Here is an 18,148-nt window from a genome sequence, read left to right as displayed (position 1 = left end):
TAAGGATCTAGGTTATTATCTTCAATGGTTTCTAATCTAGCTATCAGTCTATCATAGGCGAAATCATCATTTATGGGTACTAGTTCAGGTTTTAGATGTTCTAGCCTAGAAAGGTGATCGGCTACTACATTTTCAGTGCCTTTTTTATCTCTTATGTCTAAATCAAACTCTTGTAGTAATAGAATCCATCGGAGTAACCTGGGCTTGACATCTTTTTTACTTAATAGGTAACGAATGGCAGCATGATCGGTGTAAACTATAATTTTTGCTCCTACTAGATAAGATCTAAATTTGTCTATAGCGAAAACTACAGCGAGTAATTCTTTTTCAGTTGTTGCGTAGTTAAGTTGGGCAGCATCTAGGGTTCTACTGGCATAATAAATGACATGTAATTTTTTATCTTTCCTTTGTCCTAGAACGGCTCCAACTGCATAATCACTAGCATCGCACATTATCTCAAAAGGTTCCGACCAATCAGGTGGTTTCATAATAGGTATAGAGATTAATGCTTGCTTTAAAAGATTAAATGCGTCATTACATTTTTCATTGAAAATGAATTCAGCATCTTTCATTAAAAGTCTAGTTAAAGGTTTGATTATTTTGGAGAAGTCCTTAATAAAACGCCGGTAGAATCCAGCATATCCAAGAAAGCTTCGGACTTCTCTGATGGTTTTTGGTGGTTTTAGGTTTTCTATAACTTCTATTTTAGCTTTATCTACCTCTATACCTTTTTCAGAAACTATATGTCCTAAAACTATTCCTTCGGTTACCATGAAATGACATTTTTCCCAGTTTAGCACGAGGTTCACCTCCACGCATCTCTCCAGGATTTTCTCAAGGTTAGCAAGACAATTATGGAAATCAAATCCGCAAACCGAGAAATCATCCATAAACACTTCCATGATACCATCTAGGTAGTCTGCAAAGATTGACATCATGCAGCGTTGGAAAGTAGCTGGGGCATTATAGGGGCCGAATGGCATTCGTCTGTAGGCAAGAGTTCCATAAGGGCATGTAAAGGTAGTTTTTTCTTGATCTTCGGGGTGGATAGGTATTTGGAAGAATCCAGAGTATCCATCTAGATAGCAGAAGTAAGAGTGTCTGGCTAGACGCTCCAACATCTGGTCTATAAATGGTAAAGGGAACTGATCCTTCCTAGTTGCTTTATTTAATTTTCTATAATCTATACACATCCGCCATCCTCCTTCTAAACTTTTTGCTACATGTTCGCCTTTATCGTTTTGCACGACTGTGATGCCTCCCTTTTTAGGTACTACATGCACAGAGCTCACCCACTTACTATCCGAGATCTGATAGATTATACCTGCCTCAAGTAACTTAAAAACTTCCTTTTTAACAACATCACTCATTATAGAGTTTATTCTTCTCTGATGTTCCCTAGAGGGTTTTGAATCTTCTTCGAGCGAAATCCGATGCATGCATACAGATGGGCTTATACCTTTCAGGTCAAAGATATTATATCCTAAGGCTGAGGGATATCTTCGTAAAACGTCTAAAAGTTGGTTCGTTTCCTCTTGGCTCAAGGTAGCACTGACTATAACTGGACGGTTCATCTTTTCATCGAGGAACTCATATCTCAGGTTCTTAGGCAGTTCCTTAAGTTCTAAGGTTGGTTTCTTAGGGCATGGCATAGGATCTGGGGTAAGGGATAAACATTCGTAAAGGTTATCATCGACGTAGGGTTTCTTATGGTCATCATCTTCCCTTATGAGAGTTGATGGTAACTTAATTGTTTTTATAATTTCTTTTTGTTCTAATTCTCTAACACATTCATCAATGATATCTAAGGCATAACACGAGTCTCCCATCACAGGTGCCATAAGAAATTTCGAAAGTATAAATTCTATTTTCTCATCGCCTACCTCAAATGTTAACTTTCCTTTCTTGACATCTATTATGGCTCCTGCAGTCGATAAGAATGGTCTACCTAGAAGGATTGGTATATCATTGTCCTTTTTGATGTCCATGACAACAAAATCAGTAGGGATAAACAATTGACCTATCCTAATAGGAACATCTTCTAAAATGCCTATCAGATATTTAACAGATCTATCGGCTAACTGAAGTGACATCTTAGTGGGCTGTAATTCTCCTAAGTTTAACCTCTCACAAACTGCTAAAGGCATTAGGCTCACACTAGCTCCTAAGTCTAGAAAAGCTTTTTCGATGACATGATTACCCAAAAGGCAAGGAATGGAGAAATTTCCAGGATCTTTATCTTTCTTCGCTAATTTGTCCTCGGAAATAGCATTACATTCCAAAGGCTTCGGATCGTCAAGTCTACGTTTGTTGGTAAGGATGTCTTTGAGAAATTTTGCATAAGAAGGTATTTGGGTGATGGCTTCTGTGAAAGGGATTTCTACATGAAGTTTTTCTATAACTTTGATAAATTTTTGATACTGTTTATTGATCTGGGTTTGTTTGAGTCTTTGTGGATATGGTATAGGTGATTTATATGGCGGGGGTGGTACGTAAGTTTTATCTTTAGGTTCTTCTCCTTTTTCTCGACCTTCTTGGTTTTCAGATTCCTCTGGTTCCTTTACTTCGTCCGGGGGCTTGGTACATTCCTTAGAAGTTTTTGGTTCACTCAATCTAGGGTTTGGTGGCTCATCATAAGCGTTCCCACTTCGTAGGGTAATGGCGTTGGCTTGTCCTCTTGGATTTTGTTGAGGTTGTCTAGGGAATTGTCCTCCAGGTGTAGTCTGAGGGGATTGGTTTAAAGCTACCTGAGAGATTTGGGTTTCAAGCATCTTAGTATGAGTAACTATTTGGTCAACCTTGGTTCCTAACTGAGTAATCAATTCGTTAACATGAATGTTTTGGTTCATGAGCTCCTTATTTTGTTGGGTTTGAGCGGTGATAAAATTTTCCATAATTTTCTCAAGGCTCGGTTTTGGTGGTACAGGTTGCATAGGTTGATTTGATCTAGGGGCTTGATAACTAGGTCTCGGAGGTGCATTATTTTGAATAAGGTTATTGTTTTTATAGGAGAAGTTTGGGTGATTCCTCCATCCAGGGTTATAGGTATTCGAGTATGGGTTCCCTTGGGTGTAGTTCACTTGCTCATAGTGGGTTTCGTTTAATAGACTGCATTCTGCAGATTGGTGTCCTTTGGTTCCACATATCTCACAATCCGACGAAATTGCGGCTACAGTATTCGAGTTTATGCACATATGCTCGACTTTGAGGGCTAATGCGTCCATTTTAGCTTGCATCGTGTCTATAGAGCTTAGTTCATGCACTCCTCCTTGGGTTTCCTTCTTCTTAACTGTCGCTCGTTTGACTCCCCATGATTGATGGTTTTGAGCCATATCTTCTATGAGGGCACTAGCTTCAGGATAAGGTTTGTTCATCAGCGCACCGCCTGCGGCAGCGTCGATGGTCATCTTTGTGTTATAGTGAAGTCCATTATAGAAAGTTTGAATGATTAACCAATTTTCTAAACCATGATGTGGGCATGCTCGTAACTCTTTATATCTCTCCCAAGCTTCGAACAACGATTCTCCTTGGTTTTGGGTAAATCTAGTTATATGGTTTCGAAGAACGACGGTCTTACTCGGGGGAAAATATCTAGCAAGAAATACTCTTCTAAGGTTATCCCAAGTCGTAATGGAATTGGGTGGAAGGGAATCTAACCATGATAGGGCTTTATCTCTGAGGGAAAAAGGGAATAATCTTAAACGTATTGCCTTAGGAGAAGCTCCATTGGTTTTAAAAGTGTCTGCTAATTGAAGAAATATTTTTAAATGTTGGTTTGGGTTCTCAGTAGCGAGACCTGCGAATTGTCTCTGTTGCACTAATTGCAACATGGACGGTTTAAGTTCAAAATTATTAGCTGGGATGGTTGGGTTTACTATACTAGAACTAGGTTCTTCATTAGATGGTTGAGCGAAATCCTTAAGAGGTCTTTGGTTTTGATCTTCGGCCATAGCTCTCTTAATTCTATGAAAGAATAAACGTGCGCGAGCGTAACGTTCAGGTTCCGCCAGAGGGTATACTAAGCTTAAAATTCCGGTGCTGCGAGTTCTTCGCATTGACCGGCAGGAAATAGCCTAAGTCTAAACGATATAACAACAGGAAAATGAAATTTGACGAAATTGGTCCCCGGCAACGGCGCCAAAAACTTGATGCGGTGTTTCGTAAGTATACGAACGCGTCAGAGTAATATAAAAGATTGTCGAATCCACAGAGACCAAGTGTCAATCTATCGTTATCTATTGTTATGGTGTTTATCAAAGGCAATAAAAATAGGTGTTTTTGGAGTGTGCAATGAAAAGTAAAGTGTTGAATAAAGATTAATTAATAAAGACAGGGTCGAATGTAATTCACGTAATTAATTAATAATCCAAGTACTTGCTAATAGAGCTACTTATGGGCGGGCAGTGTTTCCTACTTTGAAAAGAACTAATTTAACAGGAACTGTCACTTTCGCATATTCAGAACCGAGTTGTACTCCCTAATCAAACCCTCTTATTGTCACTTATAAAAAGGCGCGTATTGCGTTAGAGTAGTAAACCTATTTTTAAGAAATATAGTATCTTGACTAAGTTGAAAAGTATTATAACCTGGATTTCTTAACCAAAAGAGGTTCTCACGAACCAGACTCTAAACTTATAAACGCGTCCGAAAATAGTTTTAAAATCTCTTTTCTTCTTAAGTTAAAAACTCCTAATGAAGTAAACAAAGCGCTTTCGCTGTTTTTGAAATAGTTAAAAACAATTAAGTTTAAAAAGACGTTGGACGACTTTCGATCTTACCCAACGGAATTGAAGTGCGGGAAGACTTAAGTTGAAAGTTAAAATAGCCCTTAAGTGTTTCTATAAACAATTGTACGGATTATCGGTTCAATTACGATCCTTACATTCTAACCTTATAAATTTAGTTAGACATGATAAAGTAAAAGTGCATTAAAATAAATAAAAGTAGTGTGAGTGCGGAAAGTAAATAAAAGTAGTGCGAGTGCGAGGAAATAAATAATTTAAAGCGAGTGCGAGGAAATAAATAAAGTAAAGCGAGTGCGAGGAAATAAATAATTTAAAGCGAGTGCGAGGAAATAAATAATTTAAAGCGAGTGCGAGAAATAAATAAAGTAAAGCGAGTGCGAGGAAATAAATAATTTAAAGTGAGTGCGAGGAAATAAATAAAGTAAAGCGAGTGCGGGAAAATAAATAAAGTAAAGACAATCCAATCGGAGGGTTGAATAAATTGCAAAGCGGAAATGAAAATGACGGTAGGATTAACTTCCTTCTAAAGTGCTCCAAACTCGATTACAGACTCTATCACAGACTTGATTACACAATTTGTGGTAACACTCCAATGCGAAGCGATTACCACTTTAAAATACTGAATATATGCCTAAGTGAAACAAAGTTGCTCTGAGTTTGCCTCTGCTCTAAGTTTGGATGATTGTAAAAGTGATTTCGAGTTTCTATTTATAAGCAAGTAAAAAGATGGAAATGACAAGGATGCCCTTCAACTTGAAAATGGGAGGGAAAATGTTTCCTCTTGTGGCGCCCGCCACAAGGCCATGGCGCCCGCCACAAGGCCAATCTGAAGCGCCTTAGTGGAAGTAGTGGGGAACGTGGCAGTTGAGCTTGGACACGTCATGGCAGGGTCTATGGCGCCAACCATGGGGTAGGGCACAAGTACAAAATGCTTAATTTTAGGGTTTTTAGCTCTTTTTCACTCCTTTTCTCGATCGGGGCTCCGATTAAAGTAAAAATCTGAAAACAAAGGAAAACATAGCAATAACACAACAAAATAACAATAAAACAACTAGAATGCATGTGAAATCGGAGTCGAAAATATGGTAAATTTCAGTGTTATCAGTGAACCACTTCATCAACGTCTTGGTCACGATTGACCATTATAACCCTGGACCATTTGACTTCCCTAGGCATTAGCTATTCGACCACTATGGGTTTTCCGCATTGGCCCTGATTAACCTCGCCCATATTCAGTGTGATCTATTGGGCCTGATTAATCATTGGGTCTTCTTCCAAAGTCGTTCCTTGTTTTTCCACTAGTCGTGATTGTGGAGCATGTCGAACTGGCGCTCTTGGAGCACCAAAGAAATCTGCAATGCGCGCCATTTGCGCTGCCAATTGCTGATTTATCTGGCCGTTTTTCTGATTAGTTTGGGTAGCATTTTGGATTAAAGGATTGAATATCATGCCCATCTATTGAGTGGGCATATGAACCATCTCATGGTTATTTTTGCCCATTTGTTGCCTTAACACTTCCGTAAAACTTGTAGTAAAAGTGGGCATTGGCTGGGTAGAAAATCGTGTTCCCAAGGGTAGGGTAGTTCGAACCAAATTGTTGACAGTCGATCCCGACCCTTGCAACGGTGAATACGTAGTTACCGCTGGACCAACAAATGTTGATGCACTATTATGCAAACTCGCCATTACTGAAGTTGGCATACCGTATGGTTATTCACGACCATCCATAAGCATTGTGAATCCAAGCACATAGGGCCTGAAGCTACTCGACACTACGGGTCTTGGAGTCACTGGTTGACTTTGCGCTATCACCGGGGATAATATTGGTCCAGTTTTGGCACTTGACGATATTATCGTCGTACTCATCATCGACTATATCGCTTCGGTCACAATTGTTTTGGTCGTGCTTTCCTTTGTCGTCTGAGAGGGTTTCTCTCCATTGTTATTTGGTGGCTTAACCATTCTCCTAACATTTTTCCTTTTTGGTAAAGCTTCGTTATTTTTGGCTATCCTACCACTTCTCAATCTCATGCAACAAAGTTTGAAAATTCATTTTCTATGTATGAAGAACTAATGCAAAAAAAGAAGTTTAAAACTCCTAAGCACGAGGGTCCTGTTGGGCGTGCCGATTTGTTTACCGTGGATTTTGGTAAACAATCTCCAGTCCTTCAAAATTGATACTTTGATTACTTGCAGGATCGACTAGATTGATCCTAGAACATATGTGCATATTTTTCTTAAACTTTTTCTTGATAATGAGTATTTCTACACTAGTTCGTAACTTTAAAGTAATGCAAGAATAATTTATAAAGTAATAAAGAACAACTTCGACTGCAAATATAAAGAAATGAAGAACAACTTTAACTGAAACTTAAAAGGTATGAAAATAACATTAACGTAAATGATTTGACATTGAATAAAAATATGGTGATTCATACGGACATTTCACTCAACAACTCTTTTCTCAATGCACTTAGGTACTTCTGAGTAATATGAGTTTTGTATACCATTGAACACACCTTTCAATCCTGATACAAGCACCCATATTTATACTAAGTTGACAATAATGGTAACGGATGATGCTCTCTCCAAAGAATGACACGTTCTCGTCTGCATATATTCCGCCCTTCACAAGCTTCCATGCGTCCTTCAAGAAACTGATAAGGCTAAAAACAGTTAATCAACCTTATCTCAAATTATTTTGTCGAAGGCATTATCATACTAGGTCAAAAATATTCTAAGTCCTAGAATGATATCTCCCTGTAGAAATGAAGACCACTTCGCCAAATCTAGTCGAAATCTCATCAAGATTTTCTAATCGAAATCGACTTATCTTCTCCTAATATTTCCTTAAGCTTTTCTTTGACATCTTAAATCCTTCTTAGCATCGAAATTCCAGCTAACAAATGATAGGTAAAAATCTCAAAAAAATTGGAGATTCAAAGTAATATGATAAGATTTTATTAATAATAATTTACTGGGTAAATGTTAACTAAAATGAAATAAGTCATAACATCGACTTGCTTTATTATTGCTAAGTTGAAAGGAAAATTTTCTATGTTTTGCATAATGGCACATGTCACAAGCAGAGTATTTATCTATGATTTTAAATAGAAATTTTTGATGCAAGTTAAGCAATATCTTGTTTGATAAATGTCCTAATCTAAATTTCCAAATAGCTTCTTTGGGAATTGAAGTGGATTAATGTGGAGTTTGTGATGATGCTATGTTAGTATTAATCTGGTACGAATAACACATCATGTGCAATTAATTTGGTGAAAATTTCACAGTTCTATAATATTTTTCTATTGCCATATGACCATTAGATAACTTGATATTTACTGGTATGATTTGTTGATAAAAGAAAAAAAAAATCTCACAGAGGAACATATATGGTCGCACCAGAGTCCATAATCCATGATCCAATAGTTGAATGATTCAAAGAATGAGAGATTATAGATGTACCTAAAGTAATATGATTATTGACATATGATACTATATTTACATTGCTAGAGGAAAAATTATGATTTGCACTAGAGCTTGATGAATGGAGCAAATTCACAAGCTGATCATATTTATCCTTAGTGAATCCATAAGAATCATTACCTTTTTAACTTTCTGAATTATCAATATCCTCCCTTTCTTCATTCAGTTCAAGGGAATAATGATTAGCCATAACAATTTTTTTACCAAAGTGGGGAGAAAAGCCATGTTTCCTATAACAATTGTCAATGGTGTGTCCATTCCTTCCATAATGAGTGTCAATTTTCTTGTTTCCAAGAATGAATGAAGAACCATTACCATGGTCCCTGACTTGTGATTTGCGATAATCAACTGAGTTGATAAGAATCTTGGAATCATTAGAGTTAGGTGTTATGAATTGTCTTTCATGTTGTATTACCATAGAGAAAATCTTATTAAGATTTGGTAATGGATTCATGAGTAGAATGTGAGAAACGAACCAAACCATAAGAGTCATTTAAACCAATGAAAAAACAAATTGATCATGTAATCTCATGTTGATGTTTTGTATAATTTGGGTATGTGATGCAAACACAATGATGTTTTATCCTGTAGGACTCTGTAGAGGACGACTATTGTCTTGACCTTCTATTTTCGGGTTGTAAACTGAGCTATAAATTTGTCACATAGTTTCTTCCAAGAGTTGATATAATCATCAGGTAAGATTTTAAACCACGCCATGATTGCTTCCTTGAGGTTTAGGATAAAAAATTTGCACTTTATTGTGCTTCTAGCGTGATGATAGTCAAACATGGTGTCTACGTGTTCAATATGTTCATTTGGGTCATGGATTCCTTCGTAACTATCCTACTTTGGTGGTATTTCAATGAATCTGAGGATTCTACTATCATTGATGTGTCTAGAGAACAAATTCCTTATGAATTAGGGGCATGAGCTTCAATTCATTGTCCATTTCTTTCTAGGGAATATTGTGATGGAGATCTCTAAAGACCATAACCTTCGGGGGGCGTGTTACTGTCACCTCTGTCTCTAGAATTATGAGGGAAATATTTGTGAGCCCGAGACTCCCAAGTGCTGTGAAACAATGTATCCCATAAACACTTGAGGCATGGCTCAGAGGTTACTACACGGTGTTGCCTCTCTTTGTGAGCGATCTTGAAGCGAAGAAACTTGTTGAATCTCTTATACTCTTAAGAGTATCTCAGTTAGGAGGTAGTTAAGAGGTATTCATTGTGATGTTGCACCAAATTGTAAATGTTGGTGACCAGTTCATTTGATCCTTGCATTTCTAGTGTGACATGAAGTTGTTAGAGGCTTTAGAACATCTCTATTTCAAGAACTTGTGTCTTCTGCTGAGGCTGTTTAGAGGTATAACTGTGAAGCAAATATTGGAAGGTTAGAAGGTCAACAAGATATATAAAATGCCTTGATTGATACGTGGAAGGACTGAAGCCTGAGGAGATGGGACAGTTGGAGAAGTTATAAGGACTGAATTGGCTTCTTCTGCGGGAGGAGGTGAGATCTCTTTTGAAGGAGGAAGACCTGGATGTTACCATTGTCGGCGAAGAGTTAACGAATATTAGAATGTGATTTGATGGAATGGTTGCGACATCACAACAATTAGGATCTAGTGGAAATTTGTGAGAATCAGACGTCGATTTCCACAAACGAAACTATTATTCAGGTAAGAAATAAAAGATTACTGAGATAAAGGTAAAAAGATCTTCCTATGTGATGGTGTGAGTCTTTGATGCGGTAAATCGTAGATGAATCTACAAGATTAGTATTTCAACACCTAAGCTAATGAAGTCAAAGAGATATAACTTTATAAAGTAAATCTTACTATAATTTTAGTTGTAAAAATAAAGTGTAAAATTAAAAGACTTTTAACTTTAAATTATTGCTTAAAAAATTCTAATTCTTTTTTTAAGAATAAATTCTATATCATCACAAACCAATTCCATACACAAACAAGTAAAAATAAATAGAAATGATATTTGTACAACTCAAATTTAAATGTCAAAAAGGTATTAGTATTTTGTAAATTTAGAGACATACTCTGTCAAATTGGGTGTGAAATTTTTGGTTTTCAAATAACATTACTAAAAAACGTTAAAAATGGATATTTACATCACCAAAAAAAGGAATAAAAAAGGATGATTATCCCTTCCACATTTTGGTGCGACTTATGTAAGATAAATTTACTGTATTTTCACACATTGATAAATCTCATGACTCAAGCACAGTACAGCACGCTACACCGAAGAAGGCAAAGTCGTCGTTTCCTTTCATTTCTGGCCTGCCACGTCTTCACCCTTTCCTCTTCCAACCAGTCACACCAAATTAGCGCGTTTTCCATTTTTCTTAATTATCGCTTACTTTTATTTTTTTATTCTTTCAAAATATTCAACCATTACTCTTTATGAATATTCAATCAACACCAACACGTCACGCCTATCTTTATTGTATTTCGAGTTCAAAGTCAAACCTCTTAGTCGTAATTTCTCAGCCACTTTTCTCGTCTTTTTTTTTTCTTTTCTTCATTCTTTTATTTTTGCTTCTCGCTTCTATGTAAATAGGTATGTTATCGCTCTCAAACTTTTTAATTTTTCTCTCTTAGTTATTTAGTAGCAATTCGATTATTGAATCGTTCGATCGAATTTGAAGTGAAGCGGTTTTGCTGAATGGAATTTTATTTTATGCAGAGGTTTTGATAATTGGATTGACGTCTGTTAGGTTTTTGATTTCTGTGTTGCATTGCGGTTTTGCGGTTTTGGTTTTGGTTTCTGATTTCTGATTGTGAAGTGAAGAATAACAATGGGGGCGGTTTGTTCGGCTGGGATGGCTGGGGAAAATGCAGAGCTTGGAGGGAAGAGTTTGGGGTTTTCGGGGAAGATTCTTAGGAAGGAAAATAGTTTTACGAATCGGAAAGATTCAGATTCAAAGTCTAATGATCAGGGAAAAAAGCAAAGGAATAAAGAAAATGGATTTTCGAATGAGTTCGGTTTATCCACTTCAGCTTCAATGGGGGAAAAACAGGTACTGCCTTTTATTTTATCTCTCTCTGTTTGTATCGTTGTATGGTTTATTATTAGATTATGGAGATTAATGAAGTTCTCATTTTTGAGTGTGGACAGAAATTTCTGAGTGTTGGGTTTTCTGTTGTACTATTTGTAACTGCTAGTAGTAATTAGAGACAGTACGGTACACCGATATGCTTGCAATGTCTATTAGGTTTTTATAGTGAAGAAAATGGTTTTAAATTGCTGTCAGCTGCGAACTTTTATGTTGGGAAAAAATGTGTCGGGTGCGGTCGAATTTGCGATTGTGATTCTGTTGCAGAAACCTAGAAACCCGTTATGCAGCTGCTGCAAGTGGACTGCAATTTAAAATCATGACTTAAGAGTTAAGAAAGCTAGCTGGATTTATGCATTCGAACTTGTTTTTAGTTTTACTCTGGTTAATTGGGTTAAGTAAGAGAAACTGCTTCTGTCTAGTAAAACAGTTATTAAGATTATGGAGCTACCAGAATTTTAAAAATCAGTGCATAAATCTGCTTTGCAGGACGTTTGGTTTATTCAAGCATGGATTGTATACTTATTTCCATGACTTGAATAAGTGGCCTCCTATAAATGCATTTTGTTTCTGGCTTACTACTGCTTTAAATTTTGTGGTTATGAGCAGCAACTTATCAAATAGTTGCTAACTACAGTAACTTGTTACTTTCGTTTTGAGTTTCTAGTATGGCATCTTATGATCTGTGATGCAATTTCTTCATTTGAAGTTTAGTGTTTCATGATTGATGTCTCTTCTTTTGTAGATCAGCAGAAAGGGCTCTTTACTCAGCAAAGCTAGTTATAGGGCAGTGGAAGTTCTGGACACACTTGGAAGTGGCATGCCAAAGCTAAATAGCAATAGTGGTTTTGTCTCTGGCATGAATTCTAAAGGGAAGAAAATATCGATATTGGCGTTTGAAGTAGCTAATACGATAACCAAAGGTGCCATTTTATTTCACTCACTGTATGAAGAAAACATTCAGTTCCTTAAGAAGGAGGTATTACAATCCGAAGGCATTCAACAATTAGTCTCAACAGATATGAAAGAGTTAATAAGTCTTGCTGAGATGGACAAAAGGTTCTAGCTTCTTTTAAGAGATGTATGCTTTTTTTTTTTTGCTCTGAATTTCCTGTGTTTCATATCTCTTATCTTTTTTGAAATTTCAGGGAAGAATTCAATGTCTTCTCACGGGAAGTAGCTAGATTTGGAAACATGTGTAAAGACCCACAGTGGCATAACCTACATCGATATTTCTCAAGGTAAGTTTCCTTATACATTGCTTATTTATGACAACTAAGAAGATTATGCTGACTTATTATGATTCAATTCATAGATGATGAAACTAACAACCTTTTCATATTAAATCTTTGTACAAAAACAAAATATCAGATTAGACATGGATGTCTTGGGCGACAAACAAAATGTGGTAGACGCCGAAAAGACAATGCAGGAATTTGCCGGTCTAGTTAATTATACTGCGGTAAGCTTATTGACATTTCAAATAAATTTGGGAATCTTTTGTAACTCCTCAGTGAACTGATGGCTAAGCAAAGCCATTGTTATTCTTTTAGTTTCTTGCACGTCTTCTGTGTAACTTGATTCCTAGGTCTTTCATATTATCTACTGCAGTTTCTGTGTGTGCCAACATGTCTATTTATATGTTTTTGATGATATTTATCTTTCTTTTTACTTTTGATTTGCTTTGAGTTTTTTGCTCGTAAAGTTTGGGTTTCCATTGAATGCCTTTTGTAGTTTCTTTTTCAAGTAACTAATTTCTCATTTTTTATGTAGGAATTATACCATGAATTAAATGCTTATGAACGTTTTCAACATGATTATCAACAAAAAATTAAGGAAATGGAGTCCTTGAATCTTCCTCTCAAAGGTTAGAACTTAAAAACTTAATAATAGAAAATTCTAACTTTCCCCTAATATTTGTCAAATAATACTTGGTTTTTATTTAATAAAATGAATATTACTTGGTATTGAAATCATCATTTTAGTTTCCCCCTCCTTCATTTGCTATCTTTTATCTTGACATTTGACTTGAGATGAAGTATATCTCAAAATAGCTATACCAATTAGGAGCAAGTAATTCCTTTTTTTTATATAAATATATTCATTACTCAGAAATATTTTCTGATGGTCCACTTTGGGTTTTCAGTCTGACTTACACTCTATCAACAGGACAATTTAAAATTTAAATCCTCAGAAGTTAGCTAATGATTGACAGTTATACATTCTTTATAAATGCAGGTGAGAGTATCACAATTTTTCAAAGTGAGTTAAAGCACCAAAAAAAGCTTGTGAGGAACTTGAAAAAGAAGTCTCTCTGGGCCAGAAATTTAGAGGAGGTATATTATTAATATTGGAGTTATATTGTTAAATTCAATAATTTCCCATCCTACATTCCCTTGCCTTAAAAGAATTTTGGATATTAGTGTAGCGGTGAATGTTTTGAGGCTCCAGAGTTTACAAATTACAACATATGACTTTTTTTGAGAGAAAATTGCACCAGTTCACTTTTTCTGTCAAAACTGATAATCGTATTTGCTTATTGCAGATTGTTGAAAAGCTTGTAGATATTGTTACCTATATACATCAAGCAATTTGCGAGCTCCTTGGAAATCATGGTATGAGCATATCTTGTACGAAGTAAAATGTAAATGATATATATAGTATAGTCACCTTATGCACCAGGAATTCATCACATCTAGTAAGCTTAGGATTTGAATCTCAACTACCTCTATTGTCCACATTCCTTCTCTTTTTATTATTGAAGAGAATTGCATCCCTGCTATCTACTTGTCATGATTCTTAGTATAGCACACTGACCATAGATAAAATTTTTCAATCTTTTTTATGCTCTTTATTCAAAAATAAAATAAAATCTTTTTGATGCTCTTGTTTACTGTTAAATAATTTATAATAAATAAAATAGATACCTTTATATTTGTGGTTGAGCTACGTGAAATTTAAAAACACCAGGTTATTTATTAAGAAAATATCCCTAGTAAATAAACACTCTACTGTGTGTTTTAAATTTTTCTGGCAAAAGCTTTATTTGGAGTCGTGGTTTATTCCCTTCTAATTTTTGTTTTCAAGTTATGTCGTGTTATATACTTGTTACTGCAGTCTTCTTCCCTGGTTCTATTCAGCTGATTAGGATTGCAACTGTTCTCCTAAATCCTTCCTTCTGGAAGAATTGGCCTACTAAGTACAAGCATTTGGAAAACTGCGAGAGACCAATAAGCAGATTCCTTAATTGTTTTTTGGCTTGTCCCACAGTCTTGTATTGACTTGTACAATAATCTAACTATGTTGCATTATGTGCTGTATCTTTCATGTAGAAATTGTTGGAAGGTCATAACTCATGACAACATATTATAATTAATCATCTAAATCGATATGAAATTGTGGGTTAATGGTAGGTACTGGTGCTGTCAAGTATGGGAAAGGTCCTCAAAGACTAGGTGAATCCGGCCTTGCACTACACTATGCTAACATAATCAATCAGATATATATGATTGTAAGTTTTCATCGCTCTAACAAAATTAGTGTTACCTAATCAAATATAGTTGTTTTTGTTTAAACAACAATTTCTGTTTCTATCAGGCATCTCGCCCAGCCTCCCTTCCTCCAAATACGAGGGATACATTATATCAAGGTTTACCAAACAATATTAAGAGTGCCCTACCATCTCGGTTGCAATCCATTTCTATCCCAAAAGAGGTATAATCTCCATTTCCTTGACGTCATTTATCTTGCGATTTCTTATCCTTTTCATTGCCTTTTTTTTCGGGGGGAGGGGGTTCGTGACACCTCCTTCATGAAGATTGACTTTTATTTTGTTTTGGATTACGCTAAATGAAACGGAACTTTCTGCAGCAGCAATCTTTCACTCAGATCAAAGCTGAAATGGACAAGACTCTTAAGTGGCTCGTACCATTTGCCGCAAATACAATCAAGTGAGATATGCAAACCTTTGTTTGGTTTTTGTCTACACCTGTCAAATAATTTTTTTTTTCTCCTCTTGCTGGTCTGTTTTTCGTAGATGAAAATAGGTTAGAAGTTCTGAATTGCTTGCTCATGTGTTTTTCTTTTATTTGTCAATATTGTTGACAGAGCTCATCAAGGCTTTGGATGGGTTGGTGAGTGGGCAAACACAAGGTTAGTTATAATAAATACAAATCTCTCTTGGCCGACTGTGTTTACCCGTATAATGTGAATAAGTAACTAGTCGAGTAGGCGAGAGCCAGGAGAGTCCATGATAACTGATGTTCCTATTTTGATATTGCAGTAATGACTTTGCTGATAACACAACCAAAGAGAGCAACCCAATTCGTCTCCAGACACTTTACTACGCCGATAGGCAGAAAATAGATCTCCACATTATTGAATTGTTGGCATGGATTCACTATTTGATTAGCTCTGGAAGATCCAGACAAAATGCCTCGAGGCCAATGCCAGCGCGATCTCCTCCCAAGAGACCTGAACTTCAGTCTAAGATGCGACAGTTTTTGATTCTATCATTGGACCGAAACAACAAGCCATTGGGAACTCAACTTTCTCAAGAGGATAGGATATTACTGGAGGAAGTAATTGCAAGGAGGAGGAGCCCAGGAGTTAGCAAAAGCCAGGAACTCGGTGTTTCCAAGAAAACTCAAACCAGGCACCCTCTTAGGACCAAAAGTGCTGGGAGTTCACCTGTTAGGGAATCCTTGGGCACCACACTCGTCGCCAACCGCCGAAGCTATAACGTTTTGGATATTATGGATGGTTTAGGATCTTGAATTCTTCATTCATATACAGGCCTCTTGCTATTTATTTTCTCTTCTGAAGATTATTGGAGGATTATTGGTTCTTCACTTTCTTATATGCTGGCTATAATTCATCATTCATTTTTTTGTACTATTTAATCATGTATATATCCACATATATAAACTGACTCGTGATCTTATACTGAAATAGTTGAATCCTATACATCGTTTGCAATCGATTTTGTCTACAAGTTTTTTTTAAATTATAAGTTATTTTACAATTTTAATAAAAAAAATTGATATTTATTTCTTGATCATTCTAAAATTATAGTCTTACATACGGTAGAACCTGTTAAATATCACAGAGAAAGACAGTAATATCACAGAGAAAGATAGTAATATGAAGGGAGAAATTCTCTTCTATTCATTGAATGAAAATAAATGGTCCTTTTAAATAGCTTTACATAACAACTATCACATGTAAATGTGGTATGAAACACTATTTTAATAGACTAAATCAACCTAATTGATAGGATAACAAAACAACCACACTGAATGCTTATAATCAATCAGTTTATTTTTTCAACTGAACACATACAAAGTAATGTCCTTAACTTCAAAAAAGAATCCGTTTTTAGAGGTTTTGTAAAAATATCGACTCTTTAGCGAGATCGTGGAGAAAATGAAACATCACATCGATGTGTTTGTTTCTTCCATGTAGAACTGAATTTTTTGACAATTTAATAGCTGAGCTGTTATCGCAAAATAGCATAAGTGAGCCTTGTTGTGTACATCTTACCTCTTCCAAAATTCTTCTAAGCCAAATACCTTGACAATCACATGCTGCAACAACTATAAATTATGTCTCAGTGGTATATAAAGTCACAACGGGTTGTTTCTTTGAAGACCATGAGACTGCAATTCCACTTAAGAGAAAGACATATCCGTATGTACTTTTGCGATCTTCCAAATCACTAGCATAATCACTGTCGTTGAAACCAACTAGCACATTTCTTTCACTCTTCTTATAGAATAGACCATAGTTAACAGTATCCTTCAAGTAATGAAATATTTTTTTTACAGCTTGATGATATATTATCAAGTTTAGTTGGTGACTCCATAAATCTACTAATGAGGCTGGCAACATACATTAAATTTGGTCGAATGATCATCATGTACATTAGACTTCCAACCATCTGCTTATAGTAGGTGTTGTCAATATTCATTCCTTCATAATCCCGAGTCAGTTTAGTTCCAGGACTATAGGGGTTTGAATTGGATTACAATCGTCCATTTTAAATCTTTCCAATACCTCTTGAGTATATTTCCTTTGACAAATAAAAATGTCATCTGCAGATTGAATCACTTATATACCAAGAAAGTATTTCATCACTCCCAAATCAGTCATCTCAAATTCTTTCATCATCGATTGTTTAAACTCTCTAAATAAGAATTCATCATTTCTAGTAAATATCAAATCATCCACATATAAACACACGATCAAAAAATTATCTTTTTCTCTAGTTTTGATGTAAAGTGTATGCTCATAAGGACACTTGTGAAAACCTGCTTTGCTGAGATAAGTGTCAATCCGAATGTACCAAGCTCGTGGAGCTTATTTCAATCCATAAAGAGCTTGTTTCAACTTGTAAACCATATGTTTGCTGTCCTTCTTTACATACCCCGGGGGGTTGTTCCATAAAAAATTGTTCAACAAGCTCTCCATGTAAGAATGTAGACTTGATATCAAGTTGAAAGACAGTCCAATTATTTAGAGCAGCCAATGAGATGACCATTCTAATTGTGTCATGCCTTGCTACTAGAGCAAATACATCAGAATAATCCACTTCATACTCTTGAGTGTGCCCTTTAGCTACTAAATGAGCCTTGAATTTGTCAATTTCTCCTTTTTCATTCACTTTTGTTTTGTAAATCCATTTTACCCCAACTAGTTTTTCTCCTTCAGGCAGCTCCATTAGCTCCCATGTATTATTTCTTTCGATTGCTTCAATCTCTAAATCCATAACATTTCTCCATCTTGCACTTTTAATTGCCTCATCAAATGAAATGGGATCACTACCAATAACAAAGTGAGCTAATGTC

The 18,148-nt window shown here is 35.9% G+C and overlaps 1 protein-coding gene and 1 non-coding gene across 3 annotated transcripts; both read left to right on the top strand.

The window, feature by feature from the left end:
* The first annotated feature begins 3,462 nt into the window (after positions 1-3,462).
* On the top strand, positions 3,463-3,566 carry LOC127089143 (small nucleolar RNA R71). The gene has a single exon (XR_007790917.1). It is a non-coding gene; the product is annotated as a small nucleolar RNA R71 (small nucleolar RNA).
* Positions 3,567-10,457: 6,891 nt separating this feature from the next.
* On the top strand, positions 10,458-16,282 carry LOC127084374 (protein PSK SIMULATOR 2). 2 transcript variants are annotated; one of them, XM_051024807.1, is made up of 13 exons: positions 10,458-10,807; positions 10,934-11,267; positions 12,049-12,362; positions 12,452-12,544; positions 12,675-12,765; positions 13,077-13,170; positions 13,542-13,639; positions 13,849-13,918; positions 14,717-14,814; positions 14,901-15,017; positions 15,177-15,253; positions 15,411-15,455; positions 15,586-16,282. In XM_051024807.1, the coding sequence occupies exons 2-13, from the start codon at positions 11,046-11,048 to the stop codon at positions 16,076-16,078; spliced, it is 1,812 nt and encodes a 603-aa protein (XP_050880764.1). In that variant the 5' UTR covers positions 10,458-10,807; positions 10,934-11,045; the 3' UTR covers positions 16,079-16,282. The 2 variants fall into 2 exon arrangements, with proteins under 2 accessions (XP_050880764.1, XP_050880762.1); XM_051024805.1 differs by having other exon boundaries at positions 10,459-10,807; positions 15,174-15,253.
* The last annotated feature ends 1,866 nt before the right edge of the window (positions 16,283-18,148 follow it).

This window comes from Lathyrus oleraceus, chromosome 5 (genome assembly GCF_024323335.1).
Source record: "Lathyrus oleraceus cultivar Zhongwan6 chromosome 5, CAAS_Psat_ZW6_1.0, whole genome shotgun sequence".
Classification (NCBI taxonomy): domain Eukaryota; kingdom Viridiplantae; phylum Streptophyta; class Magnoliopsida; order Fabales; family Fabaceae; genus Lathyrus; species Lathyrus oleraceus.
Note: the sequence above shows the minus strand (reverse complement) of the source record. Positions and strands in the feature narration are given on the sequence as shown.

What these genes read in the sequence shown, in the direction of transcription:
- LOC127084374 (XM_051024805.1), top strand. Translation starts at nt 11,046, where the DNA reads ATGGGGGCGGTTTGTTCGGCTGGGATGGCTGGGGAAAATGCAGAGCTT. An exon ending in CTTCAATGGGGGAAAAACAG is followed by an intron (nt 11,268 to 12,048) that starts GTACTGCCTTTT and finishes CTTCTTTTGTAG; the next exon opens with ATCAGCAGAAAGGGCTCTTT. An exon ending in CTTGCTGAGATGGACAAAAG is followed by an intron (nt 12,363 to 12,451) that starts GTTCTAGCTTCT and finishes TTGAAATTTCAG; the next exon opens with GGAAGAATTCAATGTCTTCT.